The 24,720-nt window shown below is 39.2% G+C and overlaps 1 protein-coding gene across 3 annotated transcripts in view; it reads right to left on the reverse strand.

The window, feature by feature from the left end:
• RGS5 (regulator of G protein signaling 5) overlaps positions 1-24,720 on the reverse strand; it is a 56,480-nt gene that overhangs the window by 19,436 nt on the left and 12,324 nt on the right. For all 3 annotated transcript variants that reach the window (XM_076000342.1, XM_076000343.1, XM_012768659.3), the window contains exon 2: positions 5,610-5,720. In XM_076000342.1, the coding sequence (XP_075856457.1) occupies positions 5,610-5,720 (111 nt within the window). The remainder of the gene's footprint in view (positions 1-5,609; positions 5,721-24,720) is intronic.

Raw genomic sequence — 24,720 nt, forward strand, 5'->3', positions numbered from 1 at the left:
GCTGTCCCAGGCTGAGATTCAGCCTAACATTATTTATGTAAGGAGTCCAAGACGGTAGTAGGTTTTTTGGCTAAGGTATTGTGAATAATCCCTTCACTTCTCAATTGCAGAACATGTACAGTTTCTGAGTCCTAATTGTATGATTTTTTCATAAAGTTTTATTTTCACTCTTTGAAAGTTAAATTTGCCAAAAACTGAGGATAACAAACCTTGTGGAACCATCTTAGGTAATTTCTGTTTTCCTGGCTAGAAAGAGGTATCACAGATTAAAAACATACTAATTCATCAGACATTTATTTCTAACAAATGAACTACCTCCCTCTCTTCCTATTCCTCTGGATAGTATAAAGGAGCACAGGAACAACAAATGGAATAAACAGGGGATTATAAGTGTGTCCTTACATTTTTCTGGTTCATTTTACTTCTAACCAGAAAAGCACCTGTTTACTAGAGGTCAATAACTCCTTTCAGCTCTTCTATATGACCTCATACTGAGAACTGTTCCTATGTACGTATGACTTCATACCTACAGGTTTAGCAGAAGGCTAACTTAAGTTCTTCACTCCGGTGGTTCCATGTTTTGCACATAATAGGCACCAACCAAGTCCCTATTAATTGTTGACAGAAGCAGCAGGATATTAAATTATTGGACAAAAGAAACTCTCTCAGAGAAAGGGGAAGGGCTGGTTTAGTCACAGGATTCCCTGATTTTATAAATATTTTCATAAAATGACATCACCTTCCCGCCCCCCTCTTCCTCTGCTTAGTACCGAGGTGCACAGGAAGGAGAAATGACATGGGCAGGTGCACCCAACTTAAACATATTACCAGATCCACTTTGTCTCAACTGGTCTTATTAGAACCAAACTAATGGTCAGTAGGAGCAGCACATCACAGCCAAAATTAAATTCTTGAAAAAGACATGTGCAGAGCCCGCTTGGGGGTGACATGAATCCAAATTGATTTAAGAGCACAGTCAAGCAGGACACATTCCCTGCAGCATGAATCCCAGTGTTCTGATTACCAGCTAGGAGGTAACAGAGGTTCATCCTGTCCCAATTCTCAGAATTTGCCAGCCCTCGTTTAGGCTGACTTCATTGGAAGCAAGATAAATGCAGATCTAAATGACCAAGAAGTGCCCTGGTTTGCAAGGTCATGGCTGATCACAAAGCGTGGGCATAGTCTCTGCATGTGGGTGTGCTGGGGAGGAAGAGGAAGCCAGTTTGAATGAAAATCAAAATAAACATTTATAGAGAAGATTAACCACGTGTTCTGTAATGCCTGGCGCAAATGCCACCTGGCCCCGGAAGTGACCATCCCGGCTGGAAACAGCTCTCTTTGCCACTGAATCTCTCACATGGCAATGATGCACTCACCACCTAAAGGTATAGCTTGCCATCCATCCCTGGAGAGCTTTTCCTATTCTCCTCTATCGTATGGCACATTCCCTCAGCAGATGTCCTCAAACTACTGCCCACGGGCCACATGCGGCCTGCCGAGGACATTTATCCGGCCCACAGGGTGTTTTTGCGGCGCTGCCTGTCCTGCTTAGCAGCCAACTCGTCCGGGGCCCACAGTGCGCATGTGTGGAATGTGCACTCTCCAACGGCCCTCCAATGGTCTGAGGGACAGTGAACTGGCCCCCTATTTAAAAAGTTTGAGGACCCCTGCCCTACAGCATCAACCCACCTGGCACTAAATGTGTGTCAAATCCCATAAGCAAATAAATGATGGCTAGTTTTGCCCAGAGTGAGCCTGGTTGATGAAAGAAAGCCACAAACAACCCAAAACTTAGACTTCAATGACTTTCCCATGAGCCACTTACCATAGCTATTGGCAACTCCAACACTAGCTATAACCACGGGATAGTGTTTTAGCCTCTCTAAGCACCAGCAAATTGTTTCTTATTTATTTAATTTATTTTGGTTTGGGTTTGGTTTGGTTTTTAATCTACACAGTGCCTGGCACATATGTAGACATTCTTTTTTTTTTTTTTTTTTTTTTTTTTTGAGACAGAGTCTCACTTTGTTGCCCAGGCTAGAGTGAGTGCCGTGGCGTCAGCCTAGCTCACAGCAACCTCAAACTCCTGGGCTCAAAGGATCCTTCTGCCTCAGCCTCCCGAGTAGCTGGGACTACAGGCATGCGCCACTATGCCCGGCTAATTACTATTTTTCTATATATATTAGTTGGCCAATTAATTTCTTTCTATTTATAGTAGAGATGGGTTCTCGGTCTTGCTCAGGCTGGTTTTGAACTCCTGACCTTGAGCAATCCTCCCGCCTCGGCCTCCCAAGAGCTAGGATTACAGGCGTGAGCCACCGCACCCGGCCAGACATTCTTGATAATGTTCTCAAATGTTCTTGCTCTTGATAAGGAAAATAAAATCCAAGCTATTTATTGGCATCCGTAGGTGCCTACTCTGCTCTGCTGTCCTACCTTATGGTGTTGTCTGCTCATAACCAATCTTGAGCAACCTGGATGCCATGGATGGGATACAGATTTAAAAAAAAAAAAAAAAAAGACCTGCCACTTTCTGATGTCCACATGTGGGCCAAAAATTGTACATACATCTTTAATCTTCATAACAAGGCTCACCCTGCAGTCACCCAGGTGAGGGTATGTGTAGGACGCCATCCTATCCTGTTCTCCACCAGCAGATTAGGCACAATGTGTGGAGGTCATTCTTGAGTGTAAAATGAGAAACAGGACGTCAACAAAAAAATGTAGTAAAACGTACTGATGTAGTCAGGGACAAAAGGGACATTTAGAATATAAAATAAACTATAAGAATATCTAGATCACCTCCTGGCATTTTGCAACTGACTATATCATAATCCTGGGTAACAGTTATCACAGATTAAACTTATGTGGCCGACTAATTTTGTTCATCGTTTATTATGAGAACCTACAGCAGTGCCTTAGGTTCCTCTCCCATCCAGAGGGTGGGTGGCAGTGGGAGCATCTAGAGAGAGAGAGAAGATGGGGTAACACCCTGGGTTGGAAGCTAAGGAAGAGAGTTTTAAGAGGAGGGCACCTGGTGAGCTGTCGATTGCTATAGACAAGTGGAAGATGGGGCCTTAGGGACAACAGCTTCAGTGAGGCAATAAGGTTTAAACAGCGTAAGAAAGAGATAAAGTAAATACTGGAAGCAGTGAGTATAGACTTCTAAAATCAACCAGTGAAAGTAATTTCAGGTACTTTCACTGAAAGGTAAAGGAGCAGAAGGGGTGAAAGGCAGGAGGGTGTTTTTCAGAGTGGAATACAGTACTTGTTTGTTCCTAGGGAACGGGGATCCAGAGGAAGAAAGAGCAATTAAGCATACTAAAGTGGTAACAGAAGCTGGCTTTGGATGGTACGGATATAGCCAGCTTTTTTCTATTTTTCTCTGTGGTACATTTTTTCCAAGGAGAATTTAAAAATATATTAAAAAATAAAAAAAGCTTTTTTAAAAAAAGGATTCTACTGAGGTCAATAACCCAAAGAAGATGAGAGGAGTTAAAAATACTTTCAGTCAAGAGGATTATTTTTTTTTCTTCTGAGAGGAAAACATAGGTAAAAAAATACAGAGAATTTTTAAAGCAGACAGAAGAGAGCTGATAGAGCTTAAGCAGAACACAATCTCGTCCTGTCAGTCATGTTTGCCAAACATGAGGAGGTAGGACGGGGTTTATGGGTTTGGAAGAGAGTGGGAAACTTATTTAGTGGTCAGTGCTGAAAATGCAATAGAGACACAAGAATTCTCCAGGGATAGGAAGGATTTTTTTTTCCAAAACAATTCAAACTTCTGCAGGAAGAAAGGGGGCAGAAGACAAAAGAAGCAAGTAATTCAATAAATGGTCAGCCCCAGGTTTTCTTCCAAAACAGCTTCTCTCTGAATCCCTGTTCAGCCAAATAGTTCAAGTGGGATATTAAAGCAGACATTCAAAGCAGGAAATGTAGTAGTATATTTTTAAAGTTAATGCCAACAGATCAGTAATTACCACATTGTTTACTTCAAAATAGACTTTTTGATCTGTTGCTGCTCTGAAATGAGGTTCTTATTCTCCACTAGTGCTTGGTGCCCGCTTCTGGTTGAATTAGCTTCTCCTTTTTAAAGGCAGAAAACTAAATTATGCCTCACTCCTGGGTTGAGATCACTTTGAAGTAATAATAATAATAATAATAATAAAGGAGGATGGAAATATCCACTTAAATGGAAAAAGATTTTTAAAAGAAAAAGAATAACCCATCTCGATATTTCCTAACCAATCCAGCTATATTAAGTTGAAGGTCATCTGGACAAAGGACAAGTTGGCCAATTTATACAAATACTAAATTTAAGGAGAGAAATAGAGGTTTAAGGGGACTGCTGTATTTTTACCACACTTCTGTGATATCTTCAAAGAGCAGAGTGAAGGAGTTTGAATGAATACATTTGTCTTATCTTCTTCCCACTTCCTTTTCTTTTATTTATTTATTATTATATTTTTTATTTTAGCGTATTATGGGGGTACAAGTGTTAAGGTTACTTATATTTCCCATGCTCCCCTCCCCCCTCAAGTAAGAGCTTCAAGCATGTCCATCCCCCAAATGCTGCACATCTTACTCATTGTAGTTGTATATACCCATCCCCTCCTCCCCGCTCCCACCCTCCCGACACCCGATAAATGTTACTCCTATATGTCCACTTAGGTGTTGATCCGTTAATCCACTTCCCCTTCTTGACTTTCATGGGTATCTTTGTTTTAAAGGGAAGGTGGTGTGTATATGCCCAGGCAGTGATGGTCTATGCAGCTAACAAAGCGATGATAAACAAGGGGGCTGCTGTGAGTAGTGTTATTCAGTTAAAGCAGGGCCCATGTACATTACTAGAGCTGGATTCGCTGCCATAACATAGCGATCAACTCTTTATAGAAACCCATGATGTCTAAACTGACAGAAGGAGTGGGGAGGAGGTAGGGGAAGAGGAAGGGGCAAGGGAGGGAGGACTGCAGACACTCAACAGCAATATTAACTTATGAATTGGGGAAAATGCTTGGCATGCATTAAATAGAAATAGCCAGTCAGGTATTCATGCCTCACTTATGTTAAAAGTTCCTCTCCTGGACCTTGATGGGACACTATCTTGAAGAAGAAGCTATTAGGCTTAAATTGGCTGCCCTCCTCATCTTTAGCAGCTTTCTGAGGGAAGTGTTTCCCTTCTACCTCCCCGCTGAGCAGGCAGCCTAGGATAGTTCCTTAGCAGGTGAGCATCCAGGGCTCATAACTAATGGCATCAGCATGGTTTCCTGACCCAGGCAGTAAATGAACAGGTATTTTGACAACACTCATAGGTGGTAAATAACTAAGGAGGGTGGCTGACGTCATTTTATAAATTATGGTCTCTCTCCAAAGAGAAGGCAGAGCCCTGTCCTTTATTTTTTAACTATTCTGACAGTATTCAATATTAGGCTTCGGACGTGAGATAGCAAAAATCAAAATGCTTATTTACAAACCAACTCTCTGAGGGCTCTTGTGATCCTTAACGAGTAACTGAAGGGGGTAGTGGCACAGATGAGGGATGGTGCTAAACATTTGAGAAACAGCTGTCCCCTGGAGGAAAATGTGTGGAACCCATATTCATGACTCACTTCTGGGCCTTGGCTGGTTTCTCCGGCTTCTCGTTGTATGGAATGACAAGGTCAACAGCCGAGTCTGGCTTCTGGAGGAGAATTCCCAACTTGATCTTAATCTCCTTGGCCCTGAAAGGAGAGATAGATGTAAGGGGAAATGAGGACACCATATGAGCATGCAGATCTAAAAAAAAAAACAAAAACATTTCTTTCTGCGTCAGAGAAACAAAAATGAACAAAATCCCATTTTACTTCTTGCATTTTTGTTGTGGCAGAAAGAATACGAATGCAGAAATTGAGACACACGAGTTCTAATCTTTAGCAATCGCCAAGCTTTTATTATGTCTGTAGTTAATTTGCATTATTTCATTTTAATCTTAATTATGGTCTTACTTACATGCATTCTCTCATTTAATATATGGTGGATACCATAGTATTGTTTCCTCATTTTGCAGATGAGGAAACTGAATGGCAGGGAGTTTAAATAAGTTACTTGAGATAACGCAGTCAGCAGGTGGTGGTCCCAACCCAGTCATCAATTAGACGTATGACATTTAAAAAAAAAATATATATATATATATTTTTTTTTACTGCCAGACCTCTCAGTTTCCTCATCTGTAAAGTGATGGAGTTAATCTAGATGTTTTCTTGAACATTTCCAGCTATAAAATTAAATCATTCTGCTTGATGATTTATTTCTCTGTAAAGTTACTTTTCCAAACTCTTGCCCATGGTTCCATATGGCTGTTGGAGTACCTTACATGCAGTGAGCCCTCAGTAGGTGAGTGTTAATTGACACAAGACTCACTGTAGCAGCATTTACTATTTCTTTGTCTCTTCAGCATTTTAGGGAGTAGATGTGGTCAGAATTCTGGGTATTCTTTCATGATAGGACCCAACTGTTTTCATGCTCGGTGTTAAGCTGAAAACCAAGCAGAAGGCAAATCTTAAATATTAACCCAGAGGACAAGCTGGATATTGAGAAACCTAAAAAGCTGTCCTTTCCTTTCACCTTGCACATGTTTTTAGGATAGGGTTTGTCATATTGTATTGTAGGTATTGATTTATGTGTCTGTTCTCCCAGCTGGATATGAGAACTCTTTGAGAATAGGAATTTAGTCTTAAACACCTTTTAACCCATGTGCCTAGTACAATGCCTGACAACACAGTAAACATTCAAAAATATTTTAACCAATACCACGTGCACTCACCATTAAATTGGAAATAATCGATCAACACTTACGTGCACATGTGAAAATAACATTCATTGGACATCAAGCGAGTGGGAGGGGGGTGGAGGGGATGGGTAAATTCATACCTAATGGGTACAATGCACACTATCTAGGGCATGGACATACTTATAACTTTGACTCAAATGGCACAAAAGCAATTTATGTAACCAAAACATTTGTACCCCCATAATATTCTGAAATTTAAAAAAGTTAAAAAAATATTTTTCAAAGTAAAATAAAAATATACTGATTTTATTCCTCACAAATCTGCTAACATATACTCCCAGTCAATGCTAATATCCATAACCAACGTCTTAAAGAGCTATAATAGGGTTCATGTCGTGGCCAGATAGGATTTTACTATTATAAATGCACTTTCTCCGTTTATTCACAGTGACATAGTGAATAAAATGCCAATTATGGATATTAAAGAGGAAAATTTAAGGAAACCTACTGCAGTAACTTACAAAAGCCCTATAAATATCTCATTTATATCATAACATATTTTCCTTTAGGCTAGGAAATATGGTTTTCAAAGTGTTATGACTTAGGATTGTTCACATCTACAGTGTCTTTTCCTTTTCACTTCTTTCTGCTTTCATTCTTTCTCTAGGATCCTCTCACTGACCAACACCAACTCAGGTCCCACACTTCAACAGCACAAGCTCAGCCAAGCACAGCTTTATGTTATGGTAGGAACTGGGACTGTTCTGCTGAGAGAGCTTATATAACATAGTGAATGACAGTAAGTGTTGCTTTAATTCCAGGCTTCTCATGTTACCTAAATTATCTAATGTTCAGGGGCTTTTTTTTTTTTGCCTAGAAATTGGGCCTGATGAGATAGTACATACCAGCACTTTTTGAGATGATTAAATATGTTAATGAATGTGAGTCACTTAGCACAGCATTCGACATATAATACTGCTTCTTCAAAGTTAGCTCTGACTGCATAATCATTTTTCCAAACAACAGCCCATGTTCCCTAGCTTCCAGCACCAAATGGAAACAACCAAACAATCCCCCACCAGTTACTAAAGAATTACTACACCCACCACTTTCTATATTCTACCTCTGGAGAGAAGAGCTGCCGATTTTATATGTATCTGAAATACGAAGAAAACATTAAGGGAAAGGGAAAAATGCATCCAATATTTGTGGCTACCCTCTGCTGGCTAATGTGTAGTACTACAGTCAGAGGTACAAGGTCCTTTTCAATCAAGACACACTATCTTACCCATCCCATGAAGAGCTTCATCCATAATGTCTCTCTTCCTGGCTCTAGATGTCCTTTGCTGCCCTTATCTAAGGGACAGGAATGCAGTAATTGTTTCCAGTTTCAACTTTGACCCAATAGTCCACTCATTAGATAACAATTATCTAATGTACATCTCTCGGGTTTGGTTTTATTGTTTGGTTGATTATTCAGGTTTTTGTTTTTGCTTTTTAACCCCTCTCAACTTCTGTTTCTTTTTCCCTTCTCTCTTTCACTCCGCTTGAGCCTTTTCCTTTTGTAAAAAGCAGGAAAATATTTGTGTTTGATTGCCTGGTGCCAGAGTAATAGTCGGACATGAAGGGGTGATTAGAACTAAGGAGTTAGATGTTTTTAAAAGAAGCATTCATTAAGTCATTCATTAATTCCTTATTTGCTCACTGCTCATGTTCACTGCATCAGGCAGAACACAGTAAACATAGGAAAACACAGGATTTGCTCGTTGCTTTCAAGGTGCTTGTAGCCCAGTGCGGTCTTAGACTTGGAAATAATCACAAGTAACTACTTAAGGAGAGAATATGCAGAGAGCAGCAGAACACTGGTGGTGGTGGTGGGGGGGGTGGCCCAGTGTCCACAAGGGTGAGTTAGGGGGACTTCTCAGAGGAGGTGAAGGTGGAACTAGAGAATGAGCAGCAATCCGCCAGGTGGGCAGGAAAGGAACAGGCCTTCCAGGCAGAGAAGAGTGTGTGTATGTCATTTCAAGGGATGCAAAAGTAGTCTGTACTGCATGAATGTTAAATGTGAGAGGAGGAGCAGAAAGACAATTAGAGTATGCTGGCTAACTCACCTCTCCTTCCAGATAGCGGGATGGATGGCAGAGGGACCTTGTACAGTACCTACCGTGTTTTCCTGAAAATAAGACAGGGTCTTATTTTTTTTTTTTTCCTCAAGAAGACACCCTAGGGCTTATTTTCAGGGCATGTGTTATTTTTTTTTTAAGTATGGTACAACAATCTACATTTATTCAAATATAGTGAAGTCGCCTTCTTCTGGAACATCATCATAACTCTCCAGACCCCGAATTCCATCCTGAATTTCTTGCAACTCTATTTCCTTTAGAATCATTGGTCCCAACCTCTCATGTCGAGCAATAGAGCTCTCATGGGGCAGATGAGAAGGGCTGCTCCTCTTCTTTACCGCTCTGTGACAAAACGCATGGGTTGTGCAGGTACGCTGCGTAGCCACGCCCAGCACTAGGTCTTATTTCCGGGGTAGGGCTTATATTGAGCAAGCGCTTAGAAATCCTGCTAGGGCTTGTTTTATGGCCAGGTCTTATTTTTGGGGAAACACGGTAGCTTGCTGCAAATTTTTGTATGAAAATGAGAAAGAGGTAAAACTACTGAAAAGTGCTTTCAAAGACTGTCTCTATGTAAAGAAGTGGCATCCTACCTTATGAGCTGAATGTGTCTCAGATTTTCTTTTACCATTTCAGGAAGCAGTGGTCCATAAAAACACTATTTCTAAATGGTGGTCAAATTTTTAAGACATCCCACACACACACACACACACAAAAAAAGCGTTTTAAAACCAGGATGAATCCGAACCCTACTACTATTTTATCTATGTCACTGCTCAGTTTTCGTGTGTGTGTGTGTGTGTGTGTGTGTGTGTGTGTGTAGGGGGGTGATTTAGAAATCAACTAATGTTTATAACATTGCCTATAGAAAATCATATTCCATTTCCTCAGAGCAGACAAACATACTAGAACATCAGGTTACTCTTTTCCGCATGTTTGCTCAGGGAGATGTAAGGGAGAAAGGAAACGATGCAATGCCTTGAAACACACTTCTTTCTACCGGCTTCTACTTCTGCTAGGTATACGACCAAGTATAGAAGATTAAAAAGTAAGAGAATATATAAAAAGTCCGGAAGTGCATGTGACTTAATTATGAGACCAGAGAATTAATAATATTATTGCATTTCTGGTCACTCAAGAGTAACAGTTTAAAGGCCAAGGAGTTAACATATGCTGCAGTTCAAACAACTTTAAGCATTGCACTTTTTCACAAGACTAAACAACGTTAGCAGATTGTTTTTTCTCCTCAAGAGTTCCTGGAATATCATTTCACCCCTTTCCCGCCATAGCCTCAAACACAAAAATATGGGAATGAAACAAACCAAGTGGAAAATCAAACAAAACAATAATGCAAATGTACCAAACTATTTTCCTCTTTAAAGATAAACTTGAATGCATCTGACATTAATTTAATGCCAACAACAACTCTATCCACCAAAGAAAACTTTCCAATTTGTTTATGATTTCAGACTCAAGTTTCTGGTTCTGACTGCACACAAGGCATTTCTTCCCGGCTCTATTACATTAATGCTTGTTAACAAGAAACTATTTTTATCTCTTCTCATCTACCCCCTCCTCTTGTTATCCTTTTGTTTTACAAAGAAAAACTTGTTTTGAAATAAAATCAATTGGAAATGCCTGGATGAAAGTTTAATTAAAGGTTCAGAGGAAGATAATTCTTTGTCTAGATGACTCACGCTAGTGATTTCAAACTGAAAAGGGTTGAATAATTCTAGGGTTGTGCAAGTTTAAATCTGCTCCTTGTGTCGGTATGCTGGCTCCCTGGGAAATCAAAATTCAAAAGGCTGTGGGCCACCTCAGTCCTTCCTGCTAATGGGTGAATTGAGAGAAAGTTACTACCTTAAGATGCGGAAGTGTGGAAAAATAGCACAAGCAATCACTAAAAACAGAAACATCGTTGAATTTTGAGAAATACAAATATACTCCAGCAGAATTTACTAAAAACCAACTATATATTAAGTCCTATACAAGGCATTCCAAGGGTTGCAAAGACATTCCTTGCCTCGAAGACCCTACGGACCATGGAATAGAGAACACAAACATGTATACTATATGGTAAATACTTTTCCAATCATTGATTAAAAGGGGGTGGGATTTAATAATAAAAGAATATAGGCCCTAAGCTCAAGAAGCTCAAATGTATATCAGTGTGATAATGTTTAGATAATGCAACAGGAGACATTATATACTCTGCCAGCTGCCCCTACTATATTCTCAGAGCTCTCTCTATTTTTCTTTCATGGTACTTACCAATTTGCATTTATACCTCTGCATGTATACGTATATTTGAGTATTGTCCATCTCTCCCATTAGAGTGTCAGGTCTCCAGGAGCAGAGTGAATATCTGTTTTGTTCACAATTAAAGCCTCAGCACCTAGCACAGGGCCTGGCACTTACTAGGCACTCAATAAATATTTGCTATATCAATTGATGAATGAACAAAGGAATGAATGAACTGAATTGCATTTTGGGGTGGAGTAGGTGAAATATTGGGGTGTGGCACAGAACAAGTCATTAAAGACTAGGACATCTCTAATTTGGTTAACTGGTAACAGCATTAAATGACAATAAGGACTATAAAGTGAATGAATTCAATTTCTGTCCTTTAAAAAAAATTGAAAATAGACCAATGGGGCTCCAACTGAACATATATTCAATTTCTCATATTGTATAGGATGTTCTCTGATGAGAAGAGGTAGAAAAAGGGTAATTGCAATCATTAGCAATCCGAAAATAATCAATTATGAGCCCACAATTTATCAGGACTTAAAAAAGAAAAAAAAGGACTGGTGAGGTAACTCACGCCGGTAAACCCAGCACTTTGGGAGGCCGAGTCGGAAGGATCACTTGAGGCCAGGAGTTCAAGACGAGCCTGGGCAACATAGGGAGAGCCTTTATCTACAAAAAAATTTTAAAATTAACCAAGCAAGGTAGTGCATGCCTGCTGTCCCAGCTACTCAGGAGACTGAGGCAGGAAGATTGTTTGAGCACAGGAATTGGAGGCTGCAGTGAGCTATGATCATGCCATTGCACTCCAACCTTTGCAACAGAGCGAGACCCTGCCAAACAAAAACAAAAACAAAAACACCGAAGTAGTCCTGAGGCCCCAAGGCACAGACCAGTCCTGTGGTTGAAAGACTTTTGGCAACCCTGGGCAGGTTTCACTCTAGACTCCAGATATATGTCAGGAACAGTCAAGAAGAAAGAAGAGATGGAGGAAAGTTGAGACTTGTGAGGCAGGTTTTTTACAACACATTTTCGAAAGAGATATCCCAACATGGCACAACCCAGTTTAAATTTAATCCAATTTACATCTGTGTTGCAGATGCCCCCTGCTGGCCGTGGGAAGGCATGAGTATTAGTAAAGAAGTAACCTAAGAACCCATCTGTTGTTCCAGGCTGTTTCCTTTTGAAGAAACACTAGGAAGCTTATTTCCATATGCGTAAGAAGAACATGTTTGGGGTTCCTCAAAAAGCAACAAATGCCCCGGAAAAATAAACACAAACTTCTAAAACACTTGTTAGCAACCTTGCTTCAAGGTAAAAGACTAGAAACTCTACCAAGGTACTTACTTAAATAAGTTGACTTAGTTTCATAGGACTATGGTGGAAAGAGAAAAGCCTGGCTTTGTGTAGCTTCTCCTTTTGCTCATTTAGTTATTCAACAAATTTAAAATATGTTTATTGAATGCCTACCATGTGCCATACACTATTTCATGTTTTGAAGTCCCCTGTGAAACAAAAAGACAACAAAAAGACAACAAAAAGACAAAAGACAAACTCCTCGCATGGAGTTTGTATTTTAGTTGGGCAAGACAGATACAAAACAAGAAATAAAAAACATTGAAATGAAAAATTTTAGCTGGTTGTAATTGCTACAGTGTGACATGATGTATGTAGTAGTCGACTTCAGCTACTTGCCCTAATCAGGAATTCACATCTCAATGGTGGTCAGCGAGCTTTTCGGGAAGCCCATGCTCCAAAGGTGGCTGTTATAGGTGCCTCAGCTACCTTTATCTAGATGAATAGCATATGCATTGCCAACTAGCAGAACGTGTGCTTGTTTATTAGATAATGGGCTCTCTCCAGTCAAAATAATAATATTCAAGTCATTTGGACTGGTGACATTATTGTGGAAAAATCCCCACCAATTCCATAGAAAGTTTTAAGAATCTAATGAGCTCTTCATCCTTAGAGATGGCACCTATGGCTTGATCCCTCATAGTCATATATCCTGCCAATGATTCTAAGATTTCTTGTTGCCTGATACCTACTACAAGGGTATCAGAATCCCACCTTCGAATATTATTGTATCTGAGTAAACCTTTCATACAAGGTACAGTTAGACCACAAAAGCTGGGACTTCATTGAGATCATAGAATAAGTTGTATAAACATTTTACATCAGCTTATAAATAGGTATTTGTCCAAAAAGTATGGTACCATTGGGTTTCATTATATCTATGGTGGTCTTGCTTTCATAAACTGATAGCAAAGTTGTGGAGAAATAACTATCACCTACCACTAACCATTCATAGCTATAGTTATCTACCAAAAAGAACCTAAGAGTTGGACATGAATAAATTAATTTAGGCTAGTTTTTACACTTACTGAGTAACTTTATGCAAGTTATCTATCTCTGGGCCTCAGTTCCACCATCTGTAAACATTAGTACCTGCTATAAAAAGTTTTTGTGAAGACTACATGAGACAATGCATGTAAAAGTTAGCACAATGCCTGGGACACAAATGGCATGCAGTACATGTTAGCTGGTATTATTATTGTTATCATCATCATTATCACCACTCCTGCCTATTTAACACTCATACCACCTAGTATTACAGTTTGTAGCAATTTCATTTAACTTCTGCGATATTAATATTCAATATATTCACAATGTCAGATTAGGCTGGGTGTGGTGGCTCACGCCTGTAATCCTAGCACTTCAGAGGCTGAAACTGGAGGATCACTTGAAGTCAGAAATTTGAGACGTGCCTGAGCAAAAGTGAGATCCTGTCTCTACTAAAAGTGGAAAAAATTAGCCAGGCATGGTGGTGTGTGCCTGTAGTCCCAACTACTTGGGAGGCTGAGGCAGAAGGATCGCTTGAGCCCAGGAGTTTGAGGTTGCCATGACCTAGGCTGACGCCACGGCACTCTAATCCCTGAATCTACTGAATCTAGGTGAATTGACTCCCTCCATGGTCAAGCAATCACCCCTCTTCACAGCAAACAGATAGAAAACAGGTGATTTGTAGTAACTCAAAGATAATATAATTTATACACATTTTGATTTATTGAGACATTAATTCATGTTTTCCTCTACATATAGTTTTTCTTTTTACTTTAAAGATGGTAGCCAGGCATTTATGCTTTCTTACCTCTGAAGGAGTTGTGTTGAAAAGCCAAAAGCAATAATTGAGGGTAATATGGTAGTTTCCCCATTTTGGCCTTTGTTTTCCAATATTCTAAACTCCCTGAGGAAATATGTGGCTTGTTCCGAGAAAAGAGGACAAAGAGACCACAGCTTTTGATGAATGGTAAAGAAAAGAAGCAGAAAAACTAGGCAAAAATAAATAAATAAAAGAAAGAGAGAGAGAATTTCTGAGACAATATCAGAGGACTGGGAGTTAGGACTCTATAACTAATCAAACCCTCATCCTTCCCTACCATATACACCTTTGCACGAGTCCAGGGAGACAGCAGGACCAGAGAGGTAGACAAATATATGGTTCTAATAATGAGATTTGACCCTAAGATGATATCCAGAGCCAAGCAAGGAGTCCTGGCTTCAAGGGATTATGAAACTTCAAAGAAAAAACAAAAAACAATGATGCATTTATATTCAATACTCAGCCATCTATGAGTACACACCCCCTTTGCTCCCCCCCCCCCAAAAAAAGATTGCTTAAATTAAACAGGAAGTGTTCAGGAGAACTTACTAATCGTAATGGTGATGAAAACATGGAAATAGTGAACAATAAATGTGGCAAAGTTTCCATTACTGAAGAAAAGTCATCAAGAAAATATTAGAAACCAGCTGTTTTCAATAACTAAGTCATATGACTACCTGGATCTGTCCAAGTGATATGATAAGATACTTTCCAGATCCTTATTCCTTTATTACAGCCATAAGTAATATGTTGAATTGTGTTAAATATTTTCCCTGAACTTTGCCGAGAAAATGTCCAACTTCTAACTGTGGTAAAAATCCTTTCTCACGTTATATAACTGGAAGAGTTTGTAAAGCAAATAGGATACATGTTAAAAAGTCTATTACTAGAGAGGAAGTTGAGAACATTGAGCTCTTACTTAGAAAATCCAATTAATATCAAAGCTAAGCTTTTTTTTTTTCTTTAAAACAAGAGACAGAATAGCACAGTGGTAAATTGCATGAATATTGGAGCCAAACTGCCCAGATTAGTCTTACTATACGTGTGACTTTTGGCAAGCTTTTAAACCTTACCTTGCCTTGGTTTTCTCATCTGTAAAATATTGATAATAATGGTGGCCAGATTATAAGCTTTTATGATGATTTAATGAGTTACTATATGTGAAACATATTAGTGCCCTGCTAATAAAAGTAGGTAGAAATGTTAGGCTTTATTATTATTAATTATTTATGGAAATTCCTGTGCCAAGGAAGGAAAATACCTATATTAACAGAAAAAAAAAATGCAGCTCTCAACATAGAACCTAACATAGAGTATAACAATTGGAAATGGGAAGGGGAAAACAGTGCAATACCGTAACATTTACCTTTTACTAAAACCTGTTTTCAACTCAGTCACTAATTTACTGGGTAATATTGAATAGGTTATTTTAGTTTACTTTCTTCTGCCAAAAAAGGAAAAGGAAGAGAAAGGAAACAAGGTTAGTGCTAAAACCTCTAATATGTCCTCTAGCTTTTATGAATTGAGATTACGAGATTACCACATGTGACATCTTTAATATATAAATGAGAAAGCCAAGGACCCGAGATGTTAAATGACTTGTGACACCATATATCCTTTTTTACTTGATTCTTTTTCCCAACATCCCACTTTTATCTGTAACTAGAATATTCTCCTATTCTCACAGTTTATGAACTGCCTGATCCATATTAGACTGTCTTCTTCATTCCCAATGTCACAAATGTTGTTCTTTTTCCTAGAAAATTGTTTTAAATGTGCCCTTTCTTCTCCATACCTAATTTACCACTTGTCTCCAGGCCTGAATTACTGTGAAGTTTCACCTTCCCATTCCCCTCTTCTTACTTCAATACGTTTCGCACTCAATATCAGACCAGGTTTTCAGAGACAATTGCCTATTGTTAATATCAATTTCTACCCCAGGGGACAAGACAAAATGAACTCTCCATGCTAATTGGTGTGAGTTAAAACAGAACCAGGCGGCCGTGCCTGGGCGAGGAAGAGGTCACGTACTCTGTTCTCAGAAAGATGTTATGAAAGCATCACAGGGACCGCCCTTTCTACAATCAAACCAAACCAGTTCCTGCTGTCACTGCCAAGATAAACTGTGGCCAGAACTCCTGACAAGACTTCCGGTGTTGGACTTGGAAACCAACCAATCAGAGCTCAGCCATATCAACCAATCAGAGCTCACCTGTATTGACCAATCAGAACTAGGGAAGTTTCAATCCTTCATTTGCATAAATAGACCTGATTGTGAATCTGGGCTGGGTCATTTGCTCTTAAATTTCCCTAGTCTTACCCATCTATTTGTCCTTTGTAGCGTGGCTTCCTTATACACTGATGCCTATGTCTCTCCCACATTTGCAGACTGTTCAGTGGAAGGGTCTCTTTTCTCCAAATTCCTCTTTAGAGAACTTTTGTTTACACTGGTAATGGTTCTCTATTATCAACCACAGTAGTTCTCAAACGTGAGTGTGCACCTTTATCATTTGGGGGTCTTGTTTAAATACAGACAGCAGGGCCCCATGCCTCGTTTCTGATTCAGGAGGTCTGAGGTGGGGCAGGAGAATTGACATCTCTAGTTCAGGATCCCACTTTGAGAACCACTACCATAAATTTCAAACACTACTTTCTGGCTTGTCAAGTCGTTTATGCTAACCTTCTTTTCCATTATTCCCCACAACGCTTTGCACACGTACTCCTTTTGGTTTCCTCATTATCTCCTAGGCACGCCATCTCTTTCTCCCTCCACCTCCAAGCCAATTTAAAGCTTGTCTAATACCTTAGGACCAGAACAAACCTCACTCTTCCCACAAACCTCTGTTCTTATTCCGGCCTAGCCTGCCTTCTTTCTTTTGTACTGCAAAAGTCACAAAATAAAAGTATATTTAAGGGACCTTACAGAGCTTTTAATTCACCTCCCACCTTTATTTTAAAAGTGGAAAAACTGAGGCTTGTAGAAATTAAACGTTTCGAAGTCTCATACCTAATGAGTTACAGAGCAAGGAACAGAATGCACTTCTGCTAAAGTATGGATACTGCATTTTCACCAAATGGCTCTAGTTTTTTGTGAACGTGCTATCATACCTATGTCCTCCCAGCAAGATAGCAAGCTCTTTGACAGTGGCTACCATGGCTTACTTCCTTGGTCTCCCTAGAGCACATGAAATATAACTATTTTAAGGTTGCTTTAAGTGTTAGCATGGCATAGAGGACAAGAGGACAGGTCCGCACTACTTGGGTTTATATTTCAGCTCTTACTTACTAGTAGGATGATTTTTGAGAAAATTACTTAAATTCCAGGCCTTCGTTTGTTTATGTAAAATGGTTATAATGGAGTTCCTACCTCATATATATGTTGTGATGCCAAATAAGTTAATGCATTGAAGTGTTTAGAATAGCACTTAGTATATAGTAAATGTTTGATAAATGTTAGCTAATAGTATTACTGTCACTATTATATTTGTCCTGCTATGTGATGCTATTATTTGCATCTTAAACATAGGCATTGGTTAATAAATGTTCATTGAATGGATAAATGAATAGGATAGGATAGAATACAAAGATCTATTTGATTGACAGTCAAGGTAAGCTCCTTTCAGAAGGTCTCCACCTCATAATAATGCAACCGATTCTGATAGCATAAAGCAAATACATTGCTGGCCTCTTCTTTGAGTAATATCACCCGCTTGTGTTGTGATTTTATTTTTTTAAAGAATGCTGTTTTTCCCAAGCATTGGCCACTCCCTATGCAAGAATTCCCGTGGAAATTGAGACATTTCCCATGCTTTTCTGGCCCATCTCTGACATACTCATCACTCACAGCAGGATTCTGGAGGTAATGAAGGAGACAGTGGAGGGACCAGACTGACAGGGCAGAGCAGTTCATTTCCCTTTGACCTTCAATTCCCCATCTTCTCCAAAATGATGTTGGCAGGATTGCTGGACTTTTGGCAATTCATTTTGGGAGCCAGATAATGAATAGTGGGAAAAGTTGAGGAAGACAGAAATTTGTGGTTTATTTTGAGTTCCAAAGGTGGAGGGGGTCAGAAGGGATTCCCATGAGAGCTCCTCTGAACACTGCATCACCCATAGTCTTTGAACATCTCCCTATCCTTCTGCTTTGAAGTAAAGAGAGAGAGTTTATAGACTGAAAGTTTTTTATAGTACGTGGACCCTATCTTTAACTCATTTAATATAACACAAAAGAAATAAATAAACGAGGTAATAAAGTGTATTGAAAAAGGAGGGAGGAAAAGAGAGAGAAAATAAAATGAAATGAGCTCTCCATAAATATTAACATCTGTTACATCACTTAATAAAACTACAATTCCCAGAACTTAATGTATCGTCTCACGATACATTTACATACTAGATACAAACTCAATACCTCAAATAATCAGACACTTGGTCAACACCGTGCCAAATTACTAAATGCATTTGTTGATCAAAATAATAACATAACAATAAGGAATGAGAGGGCTGTTCCTGAAGCATAGAATTAGATTTCAAACCATCTCTTCTTCCTCTCCCCAAAATATTGTAGCAGCAGCTTATTATTCTCAACATTTCAATTTTCAACATCTATTGAGTTATGCATTCATTTCTGTATACATTTACTTGTCGGAATTTAGTAGAGCAACCGCTATTAAAAGTACTAGATACTACTGGAATGTTTTACAAAGTTAATGAGCAATCATTCCTGACCTCAAATAGCTTCAATTTTATAAAAGAGACGTGTCTAGATAATTTTATTGGAATGTAGCTATGATATGGTAGAAAGAGGCATTAATCTGGAATTAGCACACCTGTGGTTGGTGAGAATACATATAGAATGTATTCTCTGATCTTGGGCCACATGTTATTCATGGGTAAAATAGTAATGTTGACAATATCCTTTGCAGAGTTATGATAAGAATTATATTAGATAATATCAAATACCCAACCAAAATTGAATTCGAGGAAAATAGGGTAAGAAGTGATAAGAACTACAAACAAGATTTAAAAGTTCTATGAGAATTCAAAGAATGAAGCTATAGCTTCTCCCTGAGGGAGAATTATAATAGAAAAGGATCCCCAGAAGGGAAGATATTTGGGGATTAAGATTTGGCTGGGACCCTGCATGCCAGAGAAGGAGAGGGTATTAGAGCCCATAACAGGTGCCCCCTTCCGATCTTTCTTTCAGCTCTCCAAGGATTTCCCTTAAAGTTTGAAATGGAAGTTCACATTTCCTAATAAGTTTTCTAAAAATTGTCAAGGAAGCTTTCAAGGTTTATGCATATGTTGTGTGGTTACCCTCCTGGAAATTTCTTCCCAGCATTCTTAGAGCATTCCTTCCTTTTCCTCCTAGTAAGCAATGTGGTCTGGTCTCTGGCTCTTGCCCACTGAGAACTGAAGAATAGAAACTCCCCCAAATTGTATGGTTAGGTTTCTGGAACAGAAGTTACTAAGTGAAAGATCTGGGTTTAGTGTGGGAACAGAGTCTAGGAACCGAAGCAGAAGGTCACCCAGAAGCCATAAGGCAGATAAAAGGCAGGAGTCTTTGGGCTGAGTATCCTCCTCTAGACTGTAGGCATGAGCCATCTTAGAGAAATGCAAATGTACTTTTATGCATTGCACATGTAAGTCAAAGGTAACAGGAGACCATCAGATATGAAATACACCAAGGAAAAATGATTTGAGAACTTGGAGAAGCATAGCTAGAGAGGGTGCTAGGAAAGTCCCACAAAAAAAATAAATAAATAAATAAATAAAAAGAAGGGAAGAACAATGTCTCCCAAACGAAAAAGTGTCTAGTTAAACCCTTAATAGGACATAGCCTGCACCTGAGAAATTTCCACTTAAAAAGAACAGTAAGCAAGGCATAGAAACAGGCACAGAAGAAGGGGAAGTTGGTCAGATGGCAAAAAGTTACATTCTCACATCTCCTTAAAGATGTTCACATACTAATCCCTGGGGCATGTGGATATGTTACTTTATGTGGCAGAAGGGATTTTTGCAGATGTGAAACTGTTAAGGGTCTTGAAGAGGGAAAATGCCCCTGGATTATCTAGGTGGACCTAAAGAAATCACAAGGCTCCTTGTAAGATGAAGGTAGGACGGTCAGAGTCTCAGGGTGATGTGACAATGGTAGCAGAGACTGAAGCATGCTACACTGCTGGCTTTAACTGTGAGCCAAGGACTGCAGGTGGCCTCCAGATGTTAGTAAAGGTAAGGAGATTGATTTCCCTAGAATCTCCAGAGGGAATGCAGCCCATAAGGTCCGTTTTAGCCTTCTGACCTCCAGAGCTACAGGAGAATAAATTTGTGTTGTTTTAAGCCACTAAGCTTGTGGCAACTGTTACAGCAGCAGTAGGAAACTAATACACCTAAACTAGCTTTTGGTTTTTAAACTTGGTTGACAATAGAAATACACTTAAAACCAGTCAGACTATTCTCTGCTCCTCATTCTACCCTTCTGTTTGCAGTTGACAGATAATCTTAATTCTCTTAACCTTTAGTGAATGGTCTGTTTCTCAACTTTCCTTCCCTGGGTAGCTATTTTTTCAAATATTGCTCCTTCCTTCCTAGGTCCCAGAGCCTAAACCAGACCAGACAATGTCCTATAGGCTTTGATTTTACATATATATATATATACACACACACACACACACACATATGTATATATGCTTCATTTTTATGGACTAGACCACCTATGAATTACTTCCTCCCTGAAGTCATGAGTATTAGAGTCACAGCTGTTTTGTTTTGTTTTTTAAATCAAATATATATATATATATATATATATATATATATATATATATATATATACACACACACACATATGTATATATGGTTCATTTTTATGGACTAGACCACCTATGAATTACTTCCTCCCTGAAGTCATGAGTATGAGTCACAGCTGTTTTGTTTTGTTTTTTAAATCAAATTAGTAATTAGCAACTATTTAAACACCAATTGAGCAACTATAAAATTATCCAGGAGGGTGAGAGCTTTTGACTTAAAACCATCTTAGAATTCCTAAAAGAATTCAGAAGAATGAACTCATCACCTACTCCTAAATAGGGCTTCCCTTTCGGATAACCATATTTTGTCAGTAGTCCAGTGTTTCTCTGAACCCCCCAGGCTCAGCTAGCTTATCTGTGATCCTCCTTTCTCTCCTTCCTCCTGTCATTCAGTTGTCCCATTTACTTTCTGTTGGCTCCTTCATTGAAGACCCTTTCTTACACCTCTAGGAGGGAGATGAAGGTAATTTCTGATGCTGTCCAGTTCCCTGTTGTAGATCCATTCTGAGATTTGGCTGCAAGGTTCTCTCAATCTGAAGATAACTAGGAAAAATTAAGAGAAACCACACGTTTCCTAGCTAACTAAATGGTTCACTCAACACATGCAATGCATAAATGTATTTGGTGCTCACAACGATCCTATGAGGACCATATTACTGTTACCTCCACCTTGTAGATGAGAAAACTGAGACACAGAGAAGTTAGGACATTTGTCCAGATTCACCCAGTAAATGATAGAGGTAGGATTCAGCCCAATCTCATTTCAGCATCTGGGCTTTTAATCACTGTGCAATGTCATTTCTGTCATGTTGCTTAGATATTCTAATTGGCAGTTATTATGCATCTGGTAAATAGAAATGGGAAAAAAAGTAATTGTTTCTTAAAGACTGCTGTGTAGTAATCAAAACTTTTTGAAAGATGGTGTTAATGGAAGAATAAATATATTTAAAGTAACAACAAAAAATTGTGAATATATAACCAAAACTCATTTAAAAAGTATTAATGTTTCAGATAAAATAAAATGAAGATGATATGTAAATTTTATGCTCCAACTCACTAACTATGGGCCTTGGGCAAAGTCATCAAAGCAGTTTGAAATTTTTTTCTGTGTGTAAAGAAGGAATTGGTCTGTTAGTCTAAACCTATTTAGAATCAGTCTGTGATTCTAAACCAGTCAAAATTATGAAGGGAAAAGGAAAAAAATCACATCCCATGTAAGGAATGGCATCTATCAGTTCAATTCAATAGACTTTTATTGTGTGCCTCTGAGCAACCAAAATTGTGCTTGGCACTCACTCATTCCTAGACTGTCACAAATGTCGATTGTCTATGGCATTCTTTTCTTTTCCTTAAGCCAGTATCCATTTAATAAAATGTGTTCCATAAGTGGCTAATGGTAGTTACATATTCCCCTCCCTCGGCTGCAGTCCAGCCATCTGCACTCACATTTCAGGATAATTACAAACATCAGGGCCCCATCTGGACCAGGAAGGGAGATAAAAGCTGAACTATACTTAGTGCATCCGGAAAATTAAAGATGAGAGGGCAATTTAAAAAAATGTTTTTTTGAACCAGCAGATGAGAATTTTAAGAAAAATCCCAACTTACATTTTCCTCTATCTTTCTAGCTAAATGAGAAAGTATATGGTTACCTAGTCACCCACGGTATGAAACTGCAGCTGCCCTGCGATCAGTCACTAAAGGTCAAAGTTACCAGTGGACTTTAGAAATGGTGGTAGATTCTACTCCTGGGGAGTTGCTTCATTGGATACGTAAGAAAATACAAAATAATAACCATGCTACACATATAATTGCTTGGCTATTGTTATCTGTAATGGCTAAAATGAAAGAAAATACTAGTTCAGACCTCAGTGTTGGACCAAGCTCAGATTTGGGTCAGTCTGAGCTTTAGCCCCTAGCCTGAAAACCATCTGCAAAGGGAAAAATCATGCAGGACGACAGAAAACACCTCTAAGGTCTCTGGTCACCAAAAAGGTAGTCAATAGGAGGAAGGCAAAGCTAAGAAGAAACTTCTCAAACCAAGGGGTACAGTGTGAAGGAGATGTTTCATTTTTTTAGATCAGGATCATTAGCTTCCTGAAGAACCTTTACTAAAATGGATTCTGAGTTGATGCAGGACGCATGGCTCATTATGGGACATTCACAGACGGCTGTACATGATCCAGACACACAGGAGGTTATTCTGGAGGGAACAGCCAACCTGGTGGACTAGATAAAAGCCATTGTAAGGTCTGTATATCCTGAGAAGGCAGACTGTCCCTTTCCCCATATAAATGCCAGTGGACCACCCCAGATGATTTAGCTGATGTGCGGGGTATGGGAGCCACAAGGGACTGGCTTCCTGATAATCATGACAGTTCACCCACTGAACATGCTTGCTACCCAGGAATGGTAAAAGCTATATGTAAGGAGGCCGCGTTTGTGTGGCCACCACATATAATGCTACTGCTGCAAAATCTAATGACAATGGGGAAGATTTGCTGTTTTGGCTTTTCCTCCTGGGTTTTACAGATGCTAATAGAAACAGTAAATTAAGTAACAAGAGAATGGGAAAGGGCAGAGGGGAGAGTCAAGGGGCTCTTCCCAAGAAGGTGAAAATGTTTAAAAAGCTGTTAGGAAATAAGGTGAATAATGGAAACACTGATGGGGCAAAACAAAGAGGAGAAAGAAAAATATGTGCCATGAGATCCATCCAAATATGAGAAAATCTTTAGATGGTTCTTAAGAAATTGGATGAATGAAATAGACATTGATGGAGTTAAAATGAGGATCTCAATACAACACTATCAAAGGTTGGGTGGCCCAAAGGGATCCTTGCTGATCCCCCAATATAAAAAGGCCCCAAACAATTCCCTTCTATTTACCCTAGCTTGGAGAAATTTGAAAAGCTAGAAGACAAAGATTACAATGAAGAAACTTAATCTGCAATTACTTGTAGCAAAAGTCAGCTCATTCACTCAAGATAAAGATTGACAAAGGGATCAAGGGTCCCTGGGCTAGACCCACTGCTGAGAACCCAAAGCCTTTTGCAGAAAAATGGGGAAATTATCAGGGAGTTGAAATCCCTGGAAGAAAATTTTCCAGGATTCCTAGATACAGGAGTCTCATGCACTATGGTAAAGTCCCATTGGTAAAGCCCTGACTTGGGATACAATTAGTTTAAGAGAACGTAAACATTTAAGGGTTGATAGGATTGATAAAAGTTGGAATGTCTAAACAGGCTTAGTGTGAAGTGGTTGTGTCTCTTTTACCCTATTCTATTATAGGGATGAACGTGTATTTGACTGGGGAATGGTTCTCCCACCTACCATTGTGAAACAGAAGATGTGTAAATCTGCCCTCCAAACAAAGCTAATTGGACATGCTAAATGGGAACCAATAAGATTCCCCGAGCCCAAACAGTGCAGAGTAGAAGCTGGATTGTTTGGATAGACAAATTCTCTTTGACAGCCCTGTATGGAGCATAGACTGGAACTTATGGCAAAAGCCTGTGAGCATTTCCCAGGAATCAACTGGGACTTTGGACTAGAGAATTCCCACCTGAGGGACAATTAGTAGCTTGTTTGGGGATGTTAATTGAAACTGCCTCTATGA

Source organism: Microcebus murinus, chromosome 2, assembly GCF_040939455.1.
Source record: "Microcebus murinus isolate Inina chromosome 2, M.murinus_Inina_mat1.0, whole genome shotgun sequence".
Taxonomy (NCBI): domain Eukaryota; kingdom Metazoa; phylum Chordata; class Mammalia; order Primates; family Cheirogaleidae; genus Microcebus; species Microcebus murinus.